This window comes from Echinops telfairi, unplaced genomic scaffold (genome assembly GCF_000313985.2).
Source record: "Echinops telfairi isolate 266 unplaced genomic scaffold, ASM31398v2 ScPeMD7_2291;HRSCAF=2852, whole genome shotgun sequence".
Taxonomy (NCBI): domain Eukaryota; kingdom Metazoa; phylum Chordata; class Mammalia; order Afrosoricida; family Tenrecidae; genus Echinops; species Echinops telfairi.
In genome coordinates, this window is record NW_022106189.1 from 11,959,601 (window position 1) to 11,977,055 (window position 17,455).

At 39.9% G+C, this 17,455-nt stretch overlaps 1 protein-coding gene across 2 annotated transcripts in view; it reads left to right on the forward strand.

Moving 5' to 3' along the window:
* Nucleotides 1-3: 3 nt before the first annotated feature.
* Nucleotides 4-17,455, forward strand: part of TENT4B (terminal nucleotidyltransferase 4B) — a 68,308-nt gene continuing 50,856 nt past the window's right edge. The window contains exon 1 of one of the 2 annotated variants that reach the window (XM_004704682.3): nt 4-620. In XM_004704682.3, coding sequence (XP_004704739.2) covers nt 4-620 — 617 coding nt within the window. The remainder of the gene's footprint in view (nt 621-17,455) is intronic. The other variant, XM_045293724.1, reaches the window with a different exon arrangement.

Here is a 17,455-nt window from a genome sequence, read left to right on the forward strand (position 1 = left end):
TTGATGGATCCGAGGATCGCCTGGTTCCAGCCAGAGCAGCTCGGACCATCCAACAGTCTGTGGATGCAGATCTGGGAGACCACCCAAGGCCTGAGGAACCTCTACTTCAACCACCACTGTCACAGTAGCGGCGGGGGGAGCGGCGGCGGCGGCAGCACGGCCATCGGCGGGAGCGGCGGCAGCACCGGCAGCTCCGGCGGCGCAGCCCCGGGCCAGACCGGCATGTACCGCTCCGGAGAGCGCCTGCTGGGCGGCCACACGCTGCCCGTGGAGCAGCGAGACTTTTTGCCCCTCGAGACGACCAACAACAACAACAATCACCACCAGCCGGCGGCCTGGGTTCGCCGGGCTGCCGCAGGCCCCTCGGCATCCTTGTCCCCCGCTGCATCTTCTTCCCCACACTCCTCGGTCCCAGTTTCCACCGCGGAAGCTACCGACTCGGCCTCCGGCAGCAGCAACAAGAGAAAACGTGACAATAAGGCCAGCACCTACGGACTCAACTACAGCCTGCTGCAGCCCAGTGGAGGGAGGGCCAGTGGGGGCAGCCGGGCCGACAGCAGCGGCGGTGTGTACAGCGGTACCCCGTGGAAGCGGAGGAACTACAACCAGGGAGTCATGGGGTGAGTGGTGACTTGCGGCCTGGTGGCCTGGCCCATGCACACGCCCAGCCAGGCACATGCCCAACAGAAAGGGGAATTAGGAGGAGACCGGGGTAGGGCATTCCCTAGCCTTTCATAGCTGCTCCACAGGGGTTGCTGGCCCTCCCTGTGCCCTCTTTCCCAGCCACCCCTACCATGCCATACTCACTGTCCATAACTACTCCTATCTCCCACATTCCCACTTAGCCAACCTGGCGATACCCCTCAGTCATCACACCCTCTTCCCTTTCCTTAGTCATCCACACCTTCCCCTCTCCTTGGCTGACCAAGGTGGTTATCCACCCCTTGTCTGGATCCTGCCTTCTCCATCCATACTTGTCTCCCATGCTCTTAGTCATCCAACCATCCTCCTCTTCCTCACACCCCAAGATGAGATCGCCTCGTGCAGGCACAACATTCATTCCCGGAAGACATTTGTGTTGTAGTGTCTTTTGATGGTATAAGACCTGGAAGTGTTTCCATCGCCAAGAACAGAAGCATCTAGAATGTTCTTTCCCCTACCTCCAAGTTCAAACAGGAGATATATCAGCACTGTAAGGCATTGCCTTTTGTTGACTCTTTGGCCGTTTTTTTTTTTAAACCCCCTCCTGGTGTTAGATGGCTTGTCTGTAGTGAGTGAAGAATAGTAGCTAAGTTTAGGCTGGTGAACTGTCTTCTGAGGCCGTGGTAGAACTTTCCAGGAGTTCATGGTCTATTGCTCTAGCGTCTCACAGTGAAGTTGTTCATCTTGGCAGAGACAGCCAATGCTTTTCATTCTAGGGGGTAACTTCATGCTAATGAGTGAATATTGCACCATTAATGACTTTCTGTTTAAAGTTCACCTCTTACAAAATGGAATCTTACCTGACCCTCAGTGAATTATGTACGTAAGCAGGGAATGCTTCCAGCTAGATTTCCCTTCTGGAAGAGTCTCTATTCTCGGAATCTTTTTCTTTTGTAGAATAAAGCGTTGGGACCATGTCTTTCCTGTCTCTCTCGCTCTGTCACTCACTCACTCACTCACTCACTCACTCACTCACTCACTCACTCACTCTCTCTCTGTATGTGTGTGTGTGTGTTGCTTGAGTATGTGAATAGGACTTTCATATGGCTTTCCCCCTCCTCAGACCCCCCAAACGTGTTTTGCCTTGGGGCTTTAGTAGGCAAATGAAATCACAGATAGTATTTCCATGTGAAGTCAGCCTTTTCTTACTGTTACCCATTTAGACCTGCCCTGCTTGGGGTAGAAGAGTTTTATGAACATTTTAAAAGGTTTGTATAAAATAAGTTATGAGATCCATCTGCTTCAGTAACTAATGTCTTCTATAAGCTACTACTACAACTTCCATGCTGTGGAGAAAATGCAGTTGATCATTTTAGCACTGGAACCTATATATAGGTTTATTCTTCTGTTGCTAAATCAGTTTCTAAGGTGCTCTCCATGGTCTAGTGGGTCCATCCTGTTAGCATTTTCAAAGTCAAGTTTATTGATATTAAGGGCTTCTGATCGTTTCATATCATAGCATCTGTTCTTGTTAAGTTATCACTGTCAACTAAAACCTTGAAGTTCTCAAGTTGAACCATACTGAAGCCCTCTTTGCACAAATGTCTGGAAAAGAGATGGTATAGATCCATATTGCTGCTACCTCTTTGGTGATTAGGTTAGAAATTGCCCTCTGCTACTTTTTATTTAATGTAGAAGGTACTATAAAAAGAAAAGGTTCACATTTGAGTGTATGAAGAAACAAAATGTACTTGTTCCTGATTCCAACGTTATATTACCTTTAAAGAGATTAAGGAGAGGAGTTTTCCTTTTTCAGGGGGCTGCTGTGTAAAAAGTGACTGTACGCTTCTTTTAAAACGATCACTCCATGGGACCTTCTATTATTTTACCTCATCCTTTCAATGATCTCGACAACTCAAAATTTGAAGAAATTTTCAATTCTGAAGACCTTCAGCTTTGAAAAATATACTTTAAAATATCTTAAACTTGTAGAATGCTTTTGTAAACATCTTTGTTTCCTTAAAATTATGTTTTGGTTTATGGATCCTAATTTAATACTTTAAAAATCTGAATTAAAATTTACTTTGAATTTAAAATGGCTTTGCCATTCTGAAAAACATAGAAAACATGTTACCAGTATTCTGAGCTTTTAGCATATGGCTGACACTTAGCTAATAAGTTAACAAATTATATGGTCCCTGGCTTCTTAACTGACCATCTAGATAGGGAGACAAGACAAAAGCACATGAAAAGTGATGAGAATGAAAGAACAATATTTATTCTTTCTTACTTTCCTTATCTCTTGGTGTTCTCTGCTTTAGCCAAATGCGTTGCCCGTTTATTCTTGAACAGTCCTTCAAGATTCAGTGAAAAAGCCTGCCTTTTCATGATGCCTAAGTTCTCAATATTTTTGTACTTCCTCTGAACTCTTGAAACACTTGCTTTAGTGTGCTTAGTATAGCTAGCTTATGCCTAATTTTCCTTTTATATGTGTGCTTCTTCTAATCTCATAGATGGAAAGTTTATTAATGTAGAGTAAGACCTTGGACTTTCTTGAGGTCTTCACAGACCTTTTTCAAAATTAAAATCCCCTGGATGCAACATCTGAGTCTTCTTCCTCATGTACCTACAGGACAGGGAGCGGGTTCCTCCCTCCCTCTCTCCTGTCTTCCACCTCTCTCTCTCTCTTACTCACTCACTCACTCACTCACTCACTCACTCTCTAAGTTCCTCCTACTTACTCTAGTTTGTGGAATCCATTCCCCTTCAAGGCTGGCTATGATCTTGGATTGCAGTGTGCCCAGCTCCTCTGGTTGTCCATGAACACAAGTCAAGAAGCCCTTGCCAAGTATTTAACAATCACCATGGCAAAAGATAAGATAATGAAAAGTGACAAACAGGGAAACTTGGTCTTGAGTCCTGGTGTCCAGAACCTAGTGGAAGGTACTTGTCTAAGCCCTTTAGAATGATTTTATTGCCCCCACTGCCAGATCCAGAAATTATTTTTTCAAGACTTTGTGTGACTTGTCAAAAATAATGCTTTGGACTATGAACTTGGCTGCAGTACATCAAGAAAACCCTGTTGTATAACTCAAGTTTAAGGAATACTTTCTTGAACAAGCATGTGGGAATGGAGATTCTGGGAGGGGCAATGAGTACGAGAAGTATGACAAAGCAAAGAGCAATCTTTACTTTCTTAGTGGATTTAGTGATTATACTAAAGCTTTGAAATTGAATGACTGGAAACATGTTTGTATTACTATTAAGAATAAAGGTTTGAGCAACTCCTGGTTTGGGCAAACGATAAGTAAAGTTTAGGCAGAAACATCTAAAGGGAAGGTAAAATTGGGGGCAGTGATTTGTTTTTTACCATAGAGGACAGGTTCCTTCTTTATGTCCTTTTACCTTGTGCACATTGCTCCTTAGAGCCAAGATGCTGATGTTTTCCTTCAGTCCTAATATCATGACTGATATCACCTATTTCTGTGCAATAGAATCAGTGGGATGGGTGTCATAGCTCGACTATGAACTGATTGAGCAGATAAACATAGGTTGAGAATAAAAGAATTGAGAGGCCTATTACAAGCCTTTGCCTAAAGTTTTTGTGCATTTGCAAATGTATAATTCTTAGTGAACTTAGACCTTTAGGCTATTGAATATTCTGCATTTATGTTTTGAAATACCATTTAAATAGACATTAAAATATCATTTTAAGAACACGTGTTCAACAGTTACTTTCATGGCACAACTTCTATCTTTCATGCACAATCTGTAACTGGTGAGTGTTGTTGCTGTCAGACTCTCAGTTTGTGGAAAGTTTTTCAACTTCTATTATGTTTTTAGCTGTACTTTTTGCAATATATTGTATTCACACAAAATCTTAAGTTTATTGAAGGAAAGGAAGGAGGGGAAATAAATACTAGAAAAGTCTAAGCAGAAAAGGGATGCATGTAATAGAAAAATTCGAGTCCTTGTATGCTGTATCTTAACTTCTCCCATGAGATTTACATCTTAACTCTTGCCATGAGAGTGCTGCCAGTAATCCTAATGTTTGGCATCCAAGAGCTCATAGGAAGAGAACTCAGGTGTGGGGTCTGATCAGATACTTGTTTCACTTGCTAGTTCTCCGACAACCTGTCTTTCACCAGTATGGTGTAGATACAATGAAAATGACTAAGTATTCTTTTACTGGCTAAAGCGGGGGAGGGAGGGGGAGGATGAAGCCATTTTTTGTGTGTGGAAAAGTAGAAAAGTTGTTATATTGCTTCACATAGCTTTTAATTCTCTCCATTTAAATTGGTTTGAGCAACATTTAGTAGAGGAAACTATTTCAGGATCACACTCATCACAGTAAAGAGCTGTGTAAATCACCTGTGTAAGTACAGTATCAACTTGAAGTGAATAGGCCTTAAAGGGCACTTGTGAAGAATTAGGGTCCAGTTTGCAGCAGCTGGTCTGAGACTCCTCTCTTTGCTCTTTCCTGCAGAGCTGGCTGGACAGCTCAGAGCTGCTTGAGGAATTCAGAGACGGCAAGTAGAATGTTCTCTCCACCACTCAGAATCTTGTCTAGGGATTCAGTCACTGCTGAACACCAGAAAGGCTTCATATTCATCTTTAAGATTACATGGAATTATTACTGTTTTAATAAGAGAGTGTTGGCTGAAATTGAGGATGGTCTCAAGCTAGACTTTTCATTAACTTGGAACGAAACAACAGATGATACATTTATTTTCATCTGGCAAGTTGCTTAATGATATGAGACTGTTGTATATTTTGATGAGGCTTGGACCACATGGAAATTTGAATTAAAGATTTTAGAAGAAACCCTGAATTTAGAACCCTTTATGATGTAGCCTGGTTCCTTATGCACGTGAGAACTTTAAATCTGAAAAAAATCTGGCCATGGACACAAATATAAGAAACAAATATCGAGAAACTAAGCTTACGAATTCTACCTTGTCATAGTTTATGCTGGAATAGTTGTATATATATTTTGTGAAGAAACCTACATTTTCAAATGAGTTGGCAGAATAAAAGTGTTCAGTAAAATGGCAGCCTTTATTATCATGTTCTAAGTACTATGCTAAACCCTTAGGTAGGTGCCTGGCTCCATTTAATTTTTTTTTTTTTTAGTTCTTTTTATTTTTTATTTTTATTTTATTATTATTTTTTTTAACATTTTATTAGGGGCTCATACAACTGTTATCCCAATCCATACACACATCAATTGTGTAAAGCACATTTGTACATCGTTTCTCAAAACATTTTCTCTCCATTTAAACCCCCGACATTAGGTCCTCATTTTTCCCCTCCCTCCCCGCTCCCCCCTCCCGCATGAGCCCTCGATAGTTTATAAATGGGTATTTTGTCATATCTTGCCCTGTCCGACGTCTCCCTTCATCCCTTTTTGGTTGTCTGTCCCCCAGGGAGGAGGTCACACACAGTTCCATGTAATCGGTTCCCTCTTTCCTACCCATTCTCCCTTTGCCCTCCCTGTTTTGCCACTCACACCACTGGTCTTATAGGGCTCATCCGTCCTGGATTCCCTGTGGCTCCATTTAATTTTACTTAACTTTTTATTTTGAAATAATTATAGACTCAGGAAGTTGCCAAAAAAAAAAAAAAAAGAGAAAAAAGTACAGTTCCATGTAGCCTTCACCCAGTTTCACCCAATGATATTATATTTTGTGAAGTCATATTTTGGTTAGTTGGTGGGGGTAATGGTTAAATTTTAAAAAATATGTTAGTTTTATACCATATTTTATACAAGGGGGCTTTAAAAAGTTCATGGAAAAATTCCATTATCAATTTCATTTATCCGTGAACTTTCTGAAGCCCTCATATGAATAATGCCTTCAGCTTGTGTAGAGTAAATTCTTCATTTTAACTTCCTGGCACAATCTGTTTCTAGATCAAGAATTGAAACTTATTTTTTCCTTACTGGCTCCTTAAGGTTACTGTTTTAACTATCAAAATATCATTACACAATCAAGTATGTAAACCTCTTGCCAAATAAAAATAAGTCCATTCAGATGGACATTTAAGGTTAATTTCCAGTAACTTAGATTTAGTAAAGTTTTAGGTCTGTGATAAGATTTGCTATTTTGCTATCTTTATTCCTTGAACTGTTCACCAGTGATTTTTTTTTGTTTGTGTTGGTAGAGGTGAAGGCACCTTGGTGGCACAACATGTTGAGCATTGGGTTATTAACCACAAGGTCAGCAGTTTGAAACCACTAGATCAGTGGTTCTCTACCGTTCTAATGATGCCATCCTTTAATACAGTTCTTCATGTTGTGGTAACCCCCCCCCCAACCATAAAATTATTTTCGTTGCTGCTTCATAACTGTAATTTTGCTACTGTTATGAATCGGGTGACTGGTGAAAGGGTTGGTTGAACTCCAAAGGGGTCGCGACCCACAGGTTGAGAACCGCTGTACTAGCTGCTCCACAGGAGAAAGACGAGCCTTTCTGTTTCGCTAAAGATTTATATCCTCAGAAACCCAAATGGAGAGTTCTACTCTGCCCTGTAGAGTAAGAGTCTAGTTGCAATAGACTAGATGACAGTCAGTTTTGGAGAATTTAGTGTTAGCTTCAGTAAGAATACTTAATGAGCATCTATGTGTTTATATTACCTATGTATTTATATTATATAATACTACTAATAAATGTCAATTGTAAGCACAAAACACAATACCTCATAAAATATAACTAAACTAAAGAAAAGGAAAAAAATGCATGTAATAATAATAGGATATAACTGCTGTTAATTCTTGTATATATATTTTAGATATATCAATGCATATATAACAATGCATAATTATCTAATTGCATAATTTCTATGATCATTATTGACTCTTACTAGTGTGGTATGCTTTTAAATTATGTTATTTTCATGCTAAGATCATTTTTTTCTTTGGGAGAGGAATATCAGAATATTGTGGATATATCTTTTTAACAAAGAAATTGCTAATAATATCAAACTTTTTGTATTATATATATTTCTATAGCCATTACATTTATTTTTAATAGTTTATTGGCATATAATTCACATGCCATACAATTAAATGAATTAAATACATAAAAATCAGTTGTGCAGTCATCACCACCATAAATCTTCGAATATTTTCTTCATCCTTGTATCCATTATTATTAGCTCCTCATTGCTCCCCAACTTCTTTCCCTGCTACAACCCTAAGGAACTATTAATTTAGATACTGTCTCATACATTTACCTATCCTGGATTTCATAGTGAGTCACAGGGGAAAACACATGAGGTTACATTTTAACCTAATGATATCTGCAATAATGCACTTCCCAATGCACCTTGAGGGCAAGAAAATTCACATCCCCAGTCAATGACCTGATAGAGTTCAGTGGAGTTTAATCCATGTGGGGACTCTGCGAATGGATTTTGGGTTTTCACTGGCATCCATAGCCTTCTGCAAGCCAGGTGCTCAGAATTTAAGTTCTAATACAAACCTCCTCACGATCATGGATTTTATTATTAATAATCCTTTGATCACATGGGTTGGTGTACTTCTGTGCAGAGCTAGAGTTGGACACTGTAGAATTCAATAGCACTCATTTACTAAGGCAAAACTCAGTTTTCAGGACTAAGAAATGTCACAAGAAGCAAAGAGACTATGAAACTAACAAGTGTATGGTAATCTGAAGCTGCCAGTTATTGAGTAACCTCAAAAGCAAGAGATTTAAACCAAGTCCAGTGAGTTCCAGTGTCCAAGTTACCTTATGATAGCAGTCATCTGCTGCTTCTTACACTGTGGCATTTCAGCTTTAAGTCCAAATGAGTATTCTGTTCCTTTAATCTACAAGAGTTATGTGTAAGGTAAAGTCCAGTTCACTTAAGTGGGGTTTTCAAGTTGGATTCTTCTGATTTGGCCTATGAAGAATGCTGTATATCTTTTTTAAAAAAAAATCAAAAACTGAAATCTTAGGTAGCCTATACTAACACAGGGCCTGGATAGAAATTTGGTAAAAAATTCATGCTTAGGATCATACCGTATATACTCTAGTATAAGCTGACCCGAATATCAGCCAAGGCACCTAATTTTACCACAAACACTGCATTAAAAATGTGCTGGAAAAACTCGGCTTATACATGAGTGTATATGGTAATGCAAATCAGATTCTCCCTTTGGGGGTCTGTGTAAGGAATATTAAGCAGTTTCCCCTAGGGCAGACTGCCCCTCCTTAGCTTACCCACCAACAGAAGTGATATCTCAGCCGCAGACACACCCATCCTGTACTGAGCCCCGTTGCAGCAGTGTCTACTTGGGACGACTGCACAACCCCGCATGTCAGGGTCTGTTTGGTCCTTTCCCTCTCCTCTTAAATGAAGAGCTGAGAGCCACTGGGGTACAGCCGCCTCTGAAGAAGTGGTTTTTAAGATGTACAAATAAGGGAGTGATAAATAGACCCTACGCATGGACAGACACACCACCATCTTGGTTGGGAGACTGAATTAAAAGATGATCTGACTTGAGAACAGATGCCTGTCTCTATAGGTAGTGAGGTTACACAATATTTGTCCTGTTATGATCGACTGACTTCTTTTCCCCATGTTCTCCAGGTCCCTTCATGTTGTGAAGTGTTTGGTGGTTTCATCAGTGTTTTTTGGCAATACATAGTGTACCATTGTGTGCAGGAATAAAGTTTCTGTAGTGATTCTACTGATAGGCTTTTGAGCTGTTTCCAACTTCTTGATATTATGAACAGTGCTGCGATTTACATGGGAGTGCATATTCCCGAACAGTGGTACGTTTACAGACCCACTGGAAAGATGAGAGCTCTAATCTGTCTGCACTTTCTCAAATATTTTTTGTTTTCTATTGCGTTGGGTTGTCATTTTTGCTACAAGGTGATATCTCATTGCTATTTTGATTTGCATTTCCTGAATGGCTAGTGATTCTATGAGCATATTTCATGTGTTTGTTAGCCATGGAATATCATTTTTGGTGAACTGTCTGTTCATGCCTTTGGTGCACTTTTTAAATTAGATTATTTGATTTTTTCTTATTGAGGTATTGCTGAATTCTAAAGATCTTAGAAACTAGTCCCTGTTCACTATGTCATTGCTGAAGATTTTCCCTAGTGTGTGGGCTCTATTTTTACTCTTCTGATGGAGTTTTTGATGCACATAGTGTCTTATTTTTAGTAAGTCCCAGTGATCTGTGATTTTGTGATCTCATATTTTGTTTCTTACTGTGTGCTTAATTTGTTATATTTGATAGTATGTCTGTGCCCTGCAACAGGGCCCTGAAGTTTGCCCCTGTTTTATTATCTATGATCTTTATAGCTCTTGAATTTGCATTTAGGTCTTTGATCCATCTTGAGTTTGTTTTTGTTTGTTTGTTTGTTTGTTTGTTTACATGGTGAGGTATGGGCCCTATTTCATTCTTCTGCAGGTGGAGATCCAATATTGCCAGCAACATTTGTTGACGATACCATTCCTTTACCAGTTGGTGTTTTTTTGCCCTTTGTTGAAGATCAGTTGCCTTTATGTGGATGAATTTATTCTTGGGGTTTCTGTTCTGTCCACTGGTCTACATGCCTATATCAGTGCCAGGTTGTTTTGACTGTTGTGGCTATATAATAGGATTTGAAGTTGGAGTATTAGAGTATCTTCTACTTTGTTATTTTTAAGGCGTTATTTGCTTATCCTGGATCTCTACCTTCTTCATATGAAGTTAGTCATTAATTAGCTTTTCCATTTGTTTAAAGAATGAAGTTAGAATTTGGATCAGAATTGTATCGTATTTATCGATTGCTTTGAGTATTATTGTTTTTTTTCCTAATATTAAGTCTTTTTATCTATCAACATGAGGAGCCCAGGTGACATAGTGATTAATTATGGGGTTGCTAACCACAAAGCCAGCAGTTCACAATCATCAGGTACTCCACAGGAGAAGGATGAGGCTTTCTATTCACTGTAAGGAGTTGTAGTATCAGAAACCCACAGGGGGCAGTTTTACCCCGCCCTACAGGGTCTCTGTGAGTTAGCCTTAACTCCGTGGCAGTGAGTTTCTTTCTTTCTCCCCCCCGCCCAATCATTTTATTGGGAGCTCTTACAGTTCTTATAACAATGCATACGTCAATTGCATCAAGCACATTTGTACATAGTTGCCATCTTCATTTTGTTAACATCTTCTTTCTACTTGAGCCCTTGGTGTTAGCTCCTCTTTTCCTCCCTCCCTTGTGAACCCTTGATAAATTATTATTTTCATATCTTACACCGCTGTTTCCCTTCACCCACATTTCGGTTGTTCTTCCCTTTTACGGGGGGCGGGTTGAGGGGGTGTTATACATTGATCATTGCATTTGGTTCCTCCTTTTCTCCTCTTCCTCCCCCCATCTACCTCTTACTCTCTTGGTATCATTACTCCTATTTCAGTTCCTGAGGGGTTTATCTGCCTGAATTCTGTGTGTCTAGAGCTCTTGTCTGTACCAGTATACATGCTCTGGTTTAGCTGGATTTGTAAGGTAGAGCTAGGGTCATGATATTGTGGGTGAGGAAGTTTCAAGGAACCAGAGGAATATTCTATTTTGTCAGTGTTATCCCTTCCTTTGTGAGAGGTTGTCCAATTATCCAATGGGTTTTGGGTCTCCACTTTGACCTCCCTTGTTCTCAACAATATAATTATTTGTTTTGGGTCTTCTGATACCTGTTACCTGATCCCACTGACACCTCATGATCACACATGCTGGTGTGCTTCTTTAATGTGCACATTTTGCTTCCCTGCTAGATGGCTGCTTGTTTAACTTCAAGCATTTAAGACCCCAGATGCTATATCTTTTTAATAGCTTTGCACCATCAGCTTTCTTCACCACATTTGCAAATGCACCCATTTTGTCTTCAGGGATCGTGTCAGGAGGGTGAGCATCACAGAATGCTAGGTTAATAGAACAAAGTGTTCTTGCGTTGAGGGAGGGCTTCAGTAGAGGCCCAAAATCTGTCCAGTTCCTCAATATAATACCATATAAATATATGTACCATATATACTCCAGTACATGCTGACCTGAATATCAGTTGAGGCACCTAATTTTACCACAAAAGCAGCATTAAAAATGTGCCGGGAAACTCTGCTTATACAGGAGTATATACAGTACATAGGGCAATACGTCTATTATTATGAGTTAACATATTTACAAATGTAGACAGCTATATTTCTTCTTGAATGTTTTTGCTTCCTAGATCATGCCTCTGTTTCCTTTTCCCTTCCTCCTGCCCCACTATCACTCACCCTTCATTTGTCTGTCAGTAATTCCTCTCGGCTAGGATTCTGTTCCTCCAACACCACCAGGGTTCTTCCGCCCCCCTCGCAGTGACTCTTGATGCATGAACATGAGATAGTCTTCCATTTGTGTTGGTCTCTTTTGGTTTCTTGCCTTAGTGTCCTTTGTACAGGTCTTTTCCCCCCTCCGATTAGTTTATTCTGGAGTATTTTATCTCCTGTGTGGCTATTATAAATGACATTGTTTTCTTGATGTCTTTTTCAGAGCATTCTTTGCTAGTTTAACAGGAATCTGATGGATTTGTTTCTTAATCTTATATCCTGCCATGTTTGATCCTATGATTGTTTCCAACAATCTTCTTGTTGGGTCTTTGGGGTTTTCTACGTATAAATTCATAGCATTTGCAAATATTCAGACTTTCACTTGTTCCTGGTCTAGTTGTATTCCTTTGATTTCTTTTTGTTGTCTAATGGTTCTGGCTAAGACTTCCAGCATATTTTTGAATAAGAGTGGTAATGAGGGGTACATTTTTTTCTTGTTCCCATTTGCAGAGGAAATGCTTTTGGTAAGACATTGGCCATTGGTTTTTCAGATATGGCTTTTTTTTTTGTAAGTCATTTTATTGGGGGCTCATACAACTCATCACAATCCATACATACATCAGTTGTATAAAGCACATTTGTACATTTGTTACCCTCACTATTCTTTTTTTAAAAATTATTTTATTGAGGGCTCATACAATTCTTATCATAGTCCCTACATACATCCATTGGGTCAAGCACATATGTACACCTGTTGCCCTCATCATTCTCAAAACGTTTGCCCTCTACTTTAGCCCTCAATGAGTTGCTCATTTTTCCCCTCCCTCCCCCCTCCACCCTCCCACCTGAACCCTTCATAATTCATAAATTATTATAGTTTTATCATAACATACACTGTCCAACGTCTCCCTCCACCCTCTTCTCTGCTGTCCATCCCCCAGGGAGGAGGCTATACTTAGATTCTTGTTATTGGTTCCCCCTTTCTACCCCGCATTCCCTTCACCCTCCAGGCATCGCCCCTCTCACCACTGGTCCTGAAGGGGTCATCTATCCTGGATTCCCTGTGTTTTTCCAGTTCCTATCTGTACCAGTGTACATCCTCTGGTCTGGCCAGATTTGGCTTTTTGTGTGTTGAGAAATTTCCCATTTATCCTTATGTTGTTGATGTGTGTTGGTATGGATGTTGGATATGGTAAAATGTCTTTTTTGTATTGATTCACATGATCCTGTGGTTCTTATTTTTGTTGTTGTTGTTAATATGGTGGGTTGCAGTGACTTTTTCTAATGTTGGATTATCTTTGTGTAACTTGTATAAATCTTACTTGATCACAGTGGTTTTAAAAAATTTTTTTCTTTAAATGTATAAATGATTGGATTCTATTTGCCAGGATTTTGTTGAGAATTTTTACATGTGTGTTCATAAGTGATATTGATTTCTACCCTAGTACCTTTACCTGGTTTGGGCTTTAGTAGGATTGTGCTTGTTTCATAAAATGAGCTTGGAAGATTGCTGTCCTTTCTATTTTCTGGAATAGTCTGGGTAGAATTGGTGACAGCTCTTCTCTGAATTCTTGGTAGAATTCCCTGTGAAGCCACTTTTATTTCATTTGGTTGTTTTATGATTTTGCCCTTTCTTTTCTAGATATTTCCACCTTCTCTTTCTAGTCTTTTGTTAAGCTTGCCAATATTTTGTCAATATTTGTAATCCATTCCAAGAACCAACTTCCTGTCTTGCTGATTTTTCCCCATTGTTTTTCAATTTTCCAATTCATTTATTACTATTTTAACTTTTACAATTTCTTCTTTGGGTTGAGGGTTTATTCTGTTGTTCTTGTTCTAGTTGATGAAGATATTGTGCTGAGGGGTGAATTTTGGTTTGCTCCTTCTTTTTCCTGTATGCGTTGATTGTTATAGATTATAAATTGCCCTCTGCTAACTGCATTTGCTGTGTCCCAGAGGTTTTACTGTGTCCCAAAGTTATGTTGTGGTTTGGTTCTATGTGTTTCAGGGAATTTTTGTATTTCATCTCTTATTTGATCTATCACTATGTAATTTTTAAGTAGTGTGTTGTTCAATTTCCACTGTTGGTTATTTAGCCCCTGTTTTTTTTAAAAAATAGTTTATTTCTAGTTTTACAGCATTGTGGTCTGAGAATATGGGCTCGGCAACCTTGATGGTTCAAAGTTTATTTAGTCTTGCTGAGTGGCTTCACTCCGTCTATTTTAGAAAATGTTCCGTGTGTACTGGAGAAGAATGGGGACTTGTTATTTTTGGGTGGAGTGCTATGGATATGTCTAAAAAGCTGAATTGGCTGTGTTGTTTAGTTCTTTGTGTTTGAGTTTCTTTTCTGATCTGTCTTTGCTTGAGAGTGCTGTATTGAAATCTCCAACTATTATTGCCTGTACTAATTCTCTCTTCTGTGAGAATTTGATTAATGTATTTTGAAGGTCTCTCACTGGGAGAATATATGTTTAATATGGTTATCGCAGCTTGTCCCATTGCTCCTGTAATTATTATGTAGTGTCAGATTTTGTCTCTCCTCATGTGTTTTTGCCTTGGAGTGTATTCTGTCAGAAATTAATATTGCCACTCTTACACCATTTTGTTTCTATTAGCTTGTAATTTTGCTTTTCATCCTTGATATTTAGTCTATTTTTGTCTTTGTTTTTACAATGTGTCTCTTGTAGAGAACATAATGTTGGTCTTTTTTTCTAACCCAATCTGCCACTCTTTGTCACTTCACTGGTGCGTTTAATCCATTGACGTTCAGTGTCCTTATTGATACATGTGGGTTTGTTGCTGTCATCTTGCCATTTTGCTCATTTTTGGTTTTGTTTTTTTTTTGGTTTCTTTCTTCTTCCTCTATTTCTGTTTTGAGAACTTTCTTCAGGCTGTTGACCTGTATGTTGCACTCAAGTTTGTCTGCTGTTTTCATTTATTCTCTGTGTGTTTCCATTAGTATTTTTTTGTAATCCTGTTATGTTATGGTTTTCACAAAGTCCTTTCATTTCTACTCGTAGTATTCTGGAATTACTCTTATTTCACCCTCATATCTAAGGGATAGTTTTACTGGGTACAGGAATTTTGGTTGGCAATTTTTCTCTCTCGATTTTATATGTCACTCCATTATCTTCTTGCCTATATGGTTTCTGCTGAGAAACCCAAACGTATTCTTACTGGTTTTCGTTTGTAGATGACTGTTCATTTTCTCCTAGCTGCTCTTGGGATTCTGTCCTTTTCTTTGATGTTGGAGAGTTTGAGTGGGATATGTTGTAGTTTTACATTGGGGACCTATTTATTGTGGTTCTTGTAGTTTCTTGAATTGCTATTTTTTGCTCCGTGAATACCTATTTTTCCTCATTTACAGTGCTAGGGAAGTTTTCTGTCATGGCTTCTTGTACTATTTTTTCCTGTAGATTTTTTGTTCTTGCTCCAGGATTTCAATGAGAGGTCGTTTTATTTGATGGTGCTTCACATCATTCGTAGGCATGTTTCAGATTCCTTTGATTTTTTTGGTTGTTTCTCTCCTACTATAATCTAAAGAATTGTATTCAAGCTCATAATTTGTGATTTAGTTTTCTTTAACTTTATTATTACGCTCCTTCCCCGTGTTTTCTAACGTTGCTACCTTATTTATCTTCTGGAGTTCTATTTGGCACAGGATTTCTAGTTTTTTAATTCTTTCCTCAATCCATGGAAGGTATCTTAGCACCATTCCACTGAGTTCTGTTTCTGATAGTTCCATGCTTGTTTCTTTAGAGTAATCCTCTGGATGTGGTTGTTGTGTAGTTGTTTGTGCCTTGATTTTTTTGTGTGTGGTGTATCCTGCAATTGCTGTTTCTGCATGTGGCTGTTATTTCTGAGTGGACTTCTAGGTCGTGTGGGGATAGTTAACACTGTTGACTGTTGCAGGAGAGGATTAATAGGAGAGGAACCAGATAACAACAACACAACAAAAATGACAGAAAGGAAAAACAAGGGTAGAGAGAAGCAAAGGAACTGGGTGGGCAGCATTAAAGAAGGACTATAAGGTTCATAAAGATCATGAAAAAATGTATTTTAAGAATGGTAATAAAATTAATAGATATCATAAAAATACGTTTCAGAGGAAAAGGAGGGAAAGAACAAAAGAGATGGTGGAGGATGGAAAAGGTCGCATAAAAATAAAAATGTACACTTAGATTTTTAAAAGATGCGCTGAATTAAAGATACTAAAAAGAAGAGATGGTGCTCTTTGGTTTGGGAATCTTGCTGCTGTTGTAGGTTTGAGTGGGCTTGGGGCACTTGGATGGGCGTGGTGTCAAAAATGTTGTTGGTGCCAGGTCAGGGGCCGAGGAAGTGCCTGGGTCAGGCTGGTGGAGCTGGTGCTTGCATAGTGTGTCTTCAGTTAGTGCGGGTCTCCAGGGATGAGTTCTACAGCTGGAACTCCCTGTGCATTGGCCCTGGGAGCAGCGCTCTCTGGCGAAGGGAACCTTGATTACCGTCCTGCACTGCAGGTTCTCTTCTCCCTGGGAGGAGCTGCAAAAGGGGACAGTGGGACGTTGGAGCGCCAGCATCAGCTGCCATCCCAGCTGGTGCGCAAGTCACTTAGCTGCTGTTGCTGAAACTACAGAGGCAGGCTAGGGAGGGACCTGGGAGCAGCAATAAATGTTATGCTATGGGATCTCTCATGGGGTCTCTTATTTCTCTTAAGTTGTGGGGTGTGAAAGGAGTGGCAGCTGCTTCAATGACAACATTGTGTGGCAGTGCCACTGGTTAGTCTGTGCAGCATCAGCAGTGGTGTATTTGTGTGGCTGGCTACGTGGAGGAGGGGCCAGCAGTAGTGTCAGGGGTGCTGACTGGATGGTGGGGTCCTCCTTGCTGAGTGGCTGGCATGGTATGCCATCCCTGATGGATCCCCAAAGGAAACAGTGGCAAGAAGCAGAGGAGAAAGAGCAGAAGAGGTGCTCCATGATGGGCACCAGTAAGGACCCATAGTTTGTTTGCTTAGGGATAGGGGCGAGCATGTAGCATTGGCCCCACCTGCTGGTCAATGGTGGAGAGGCGACAGCTGCAGTGGCAACTCTCAGTGAGGAAGCACATAAAGGCTGCCAGTAGTAGCCAGCAGAAGTTGCCCTACTCTACATGTGAGGTTATGTTCCTTCTTCCCCTCCCCTACCTGTTCCACAAACTTTGAACTGCAGAAAACCGGTCAACTAAACTTGAAGTTGTTCTCTGGTTTCAGAGGAGCCTGAGATGTCCTTCTCACCGAGTTTTTCTCTGTTGTTAAGGAGTTCCTTCTATGCGTCTTTATCTGGTGGCCATCGTCCCAGAAAAACCTCTTTTGTTTTTATAGAAAGGACTTATGTTTAACTGAGCCATTGCCTCAGCCAAGATTAATGCCTTTTTCCTATTATCATCATAAAATTCACACACCACAAAATTCATAAAAATACAATTCATTGCTTTTAGTACAGTCACAAAGTTGTGCAATCATCACAAGTATCTAGTTTTAGAATATATTCATCAGCCCCAAAT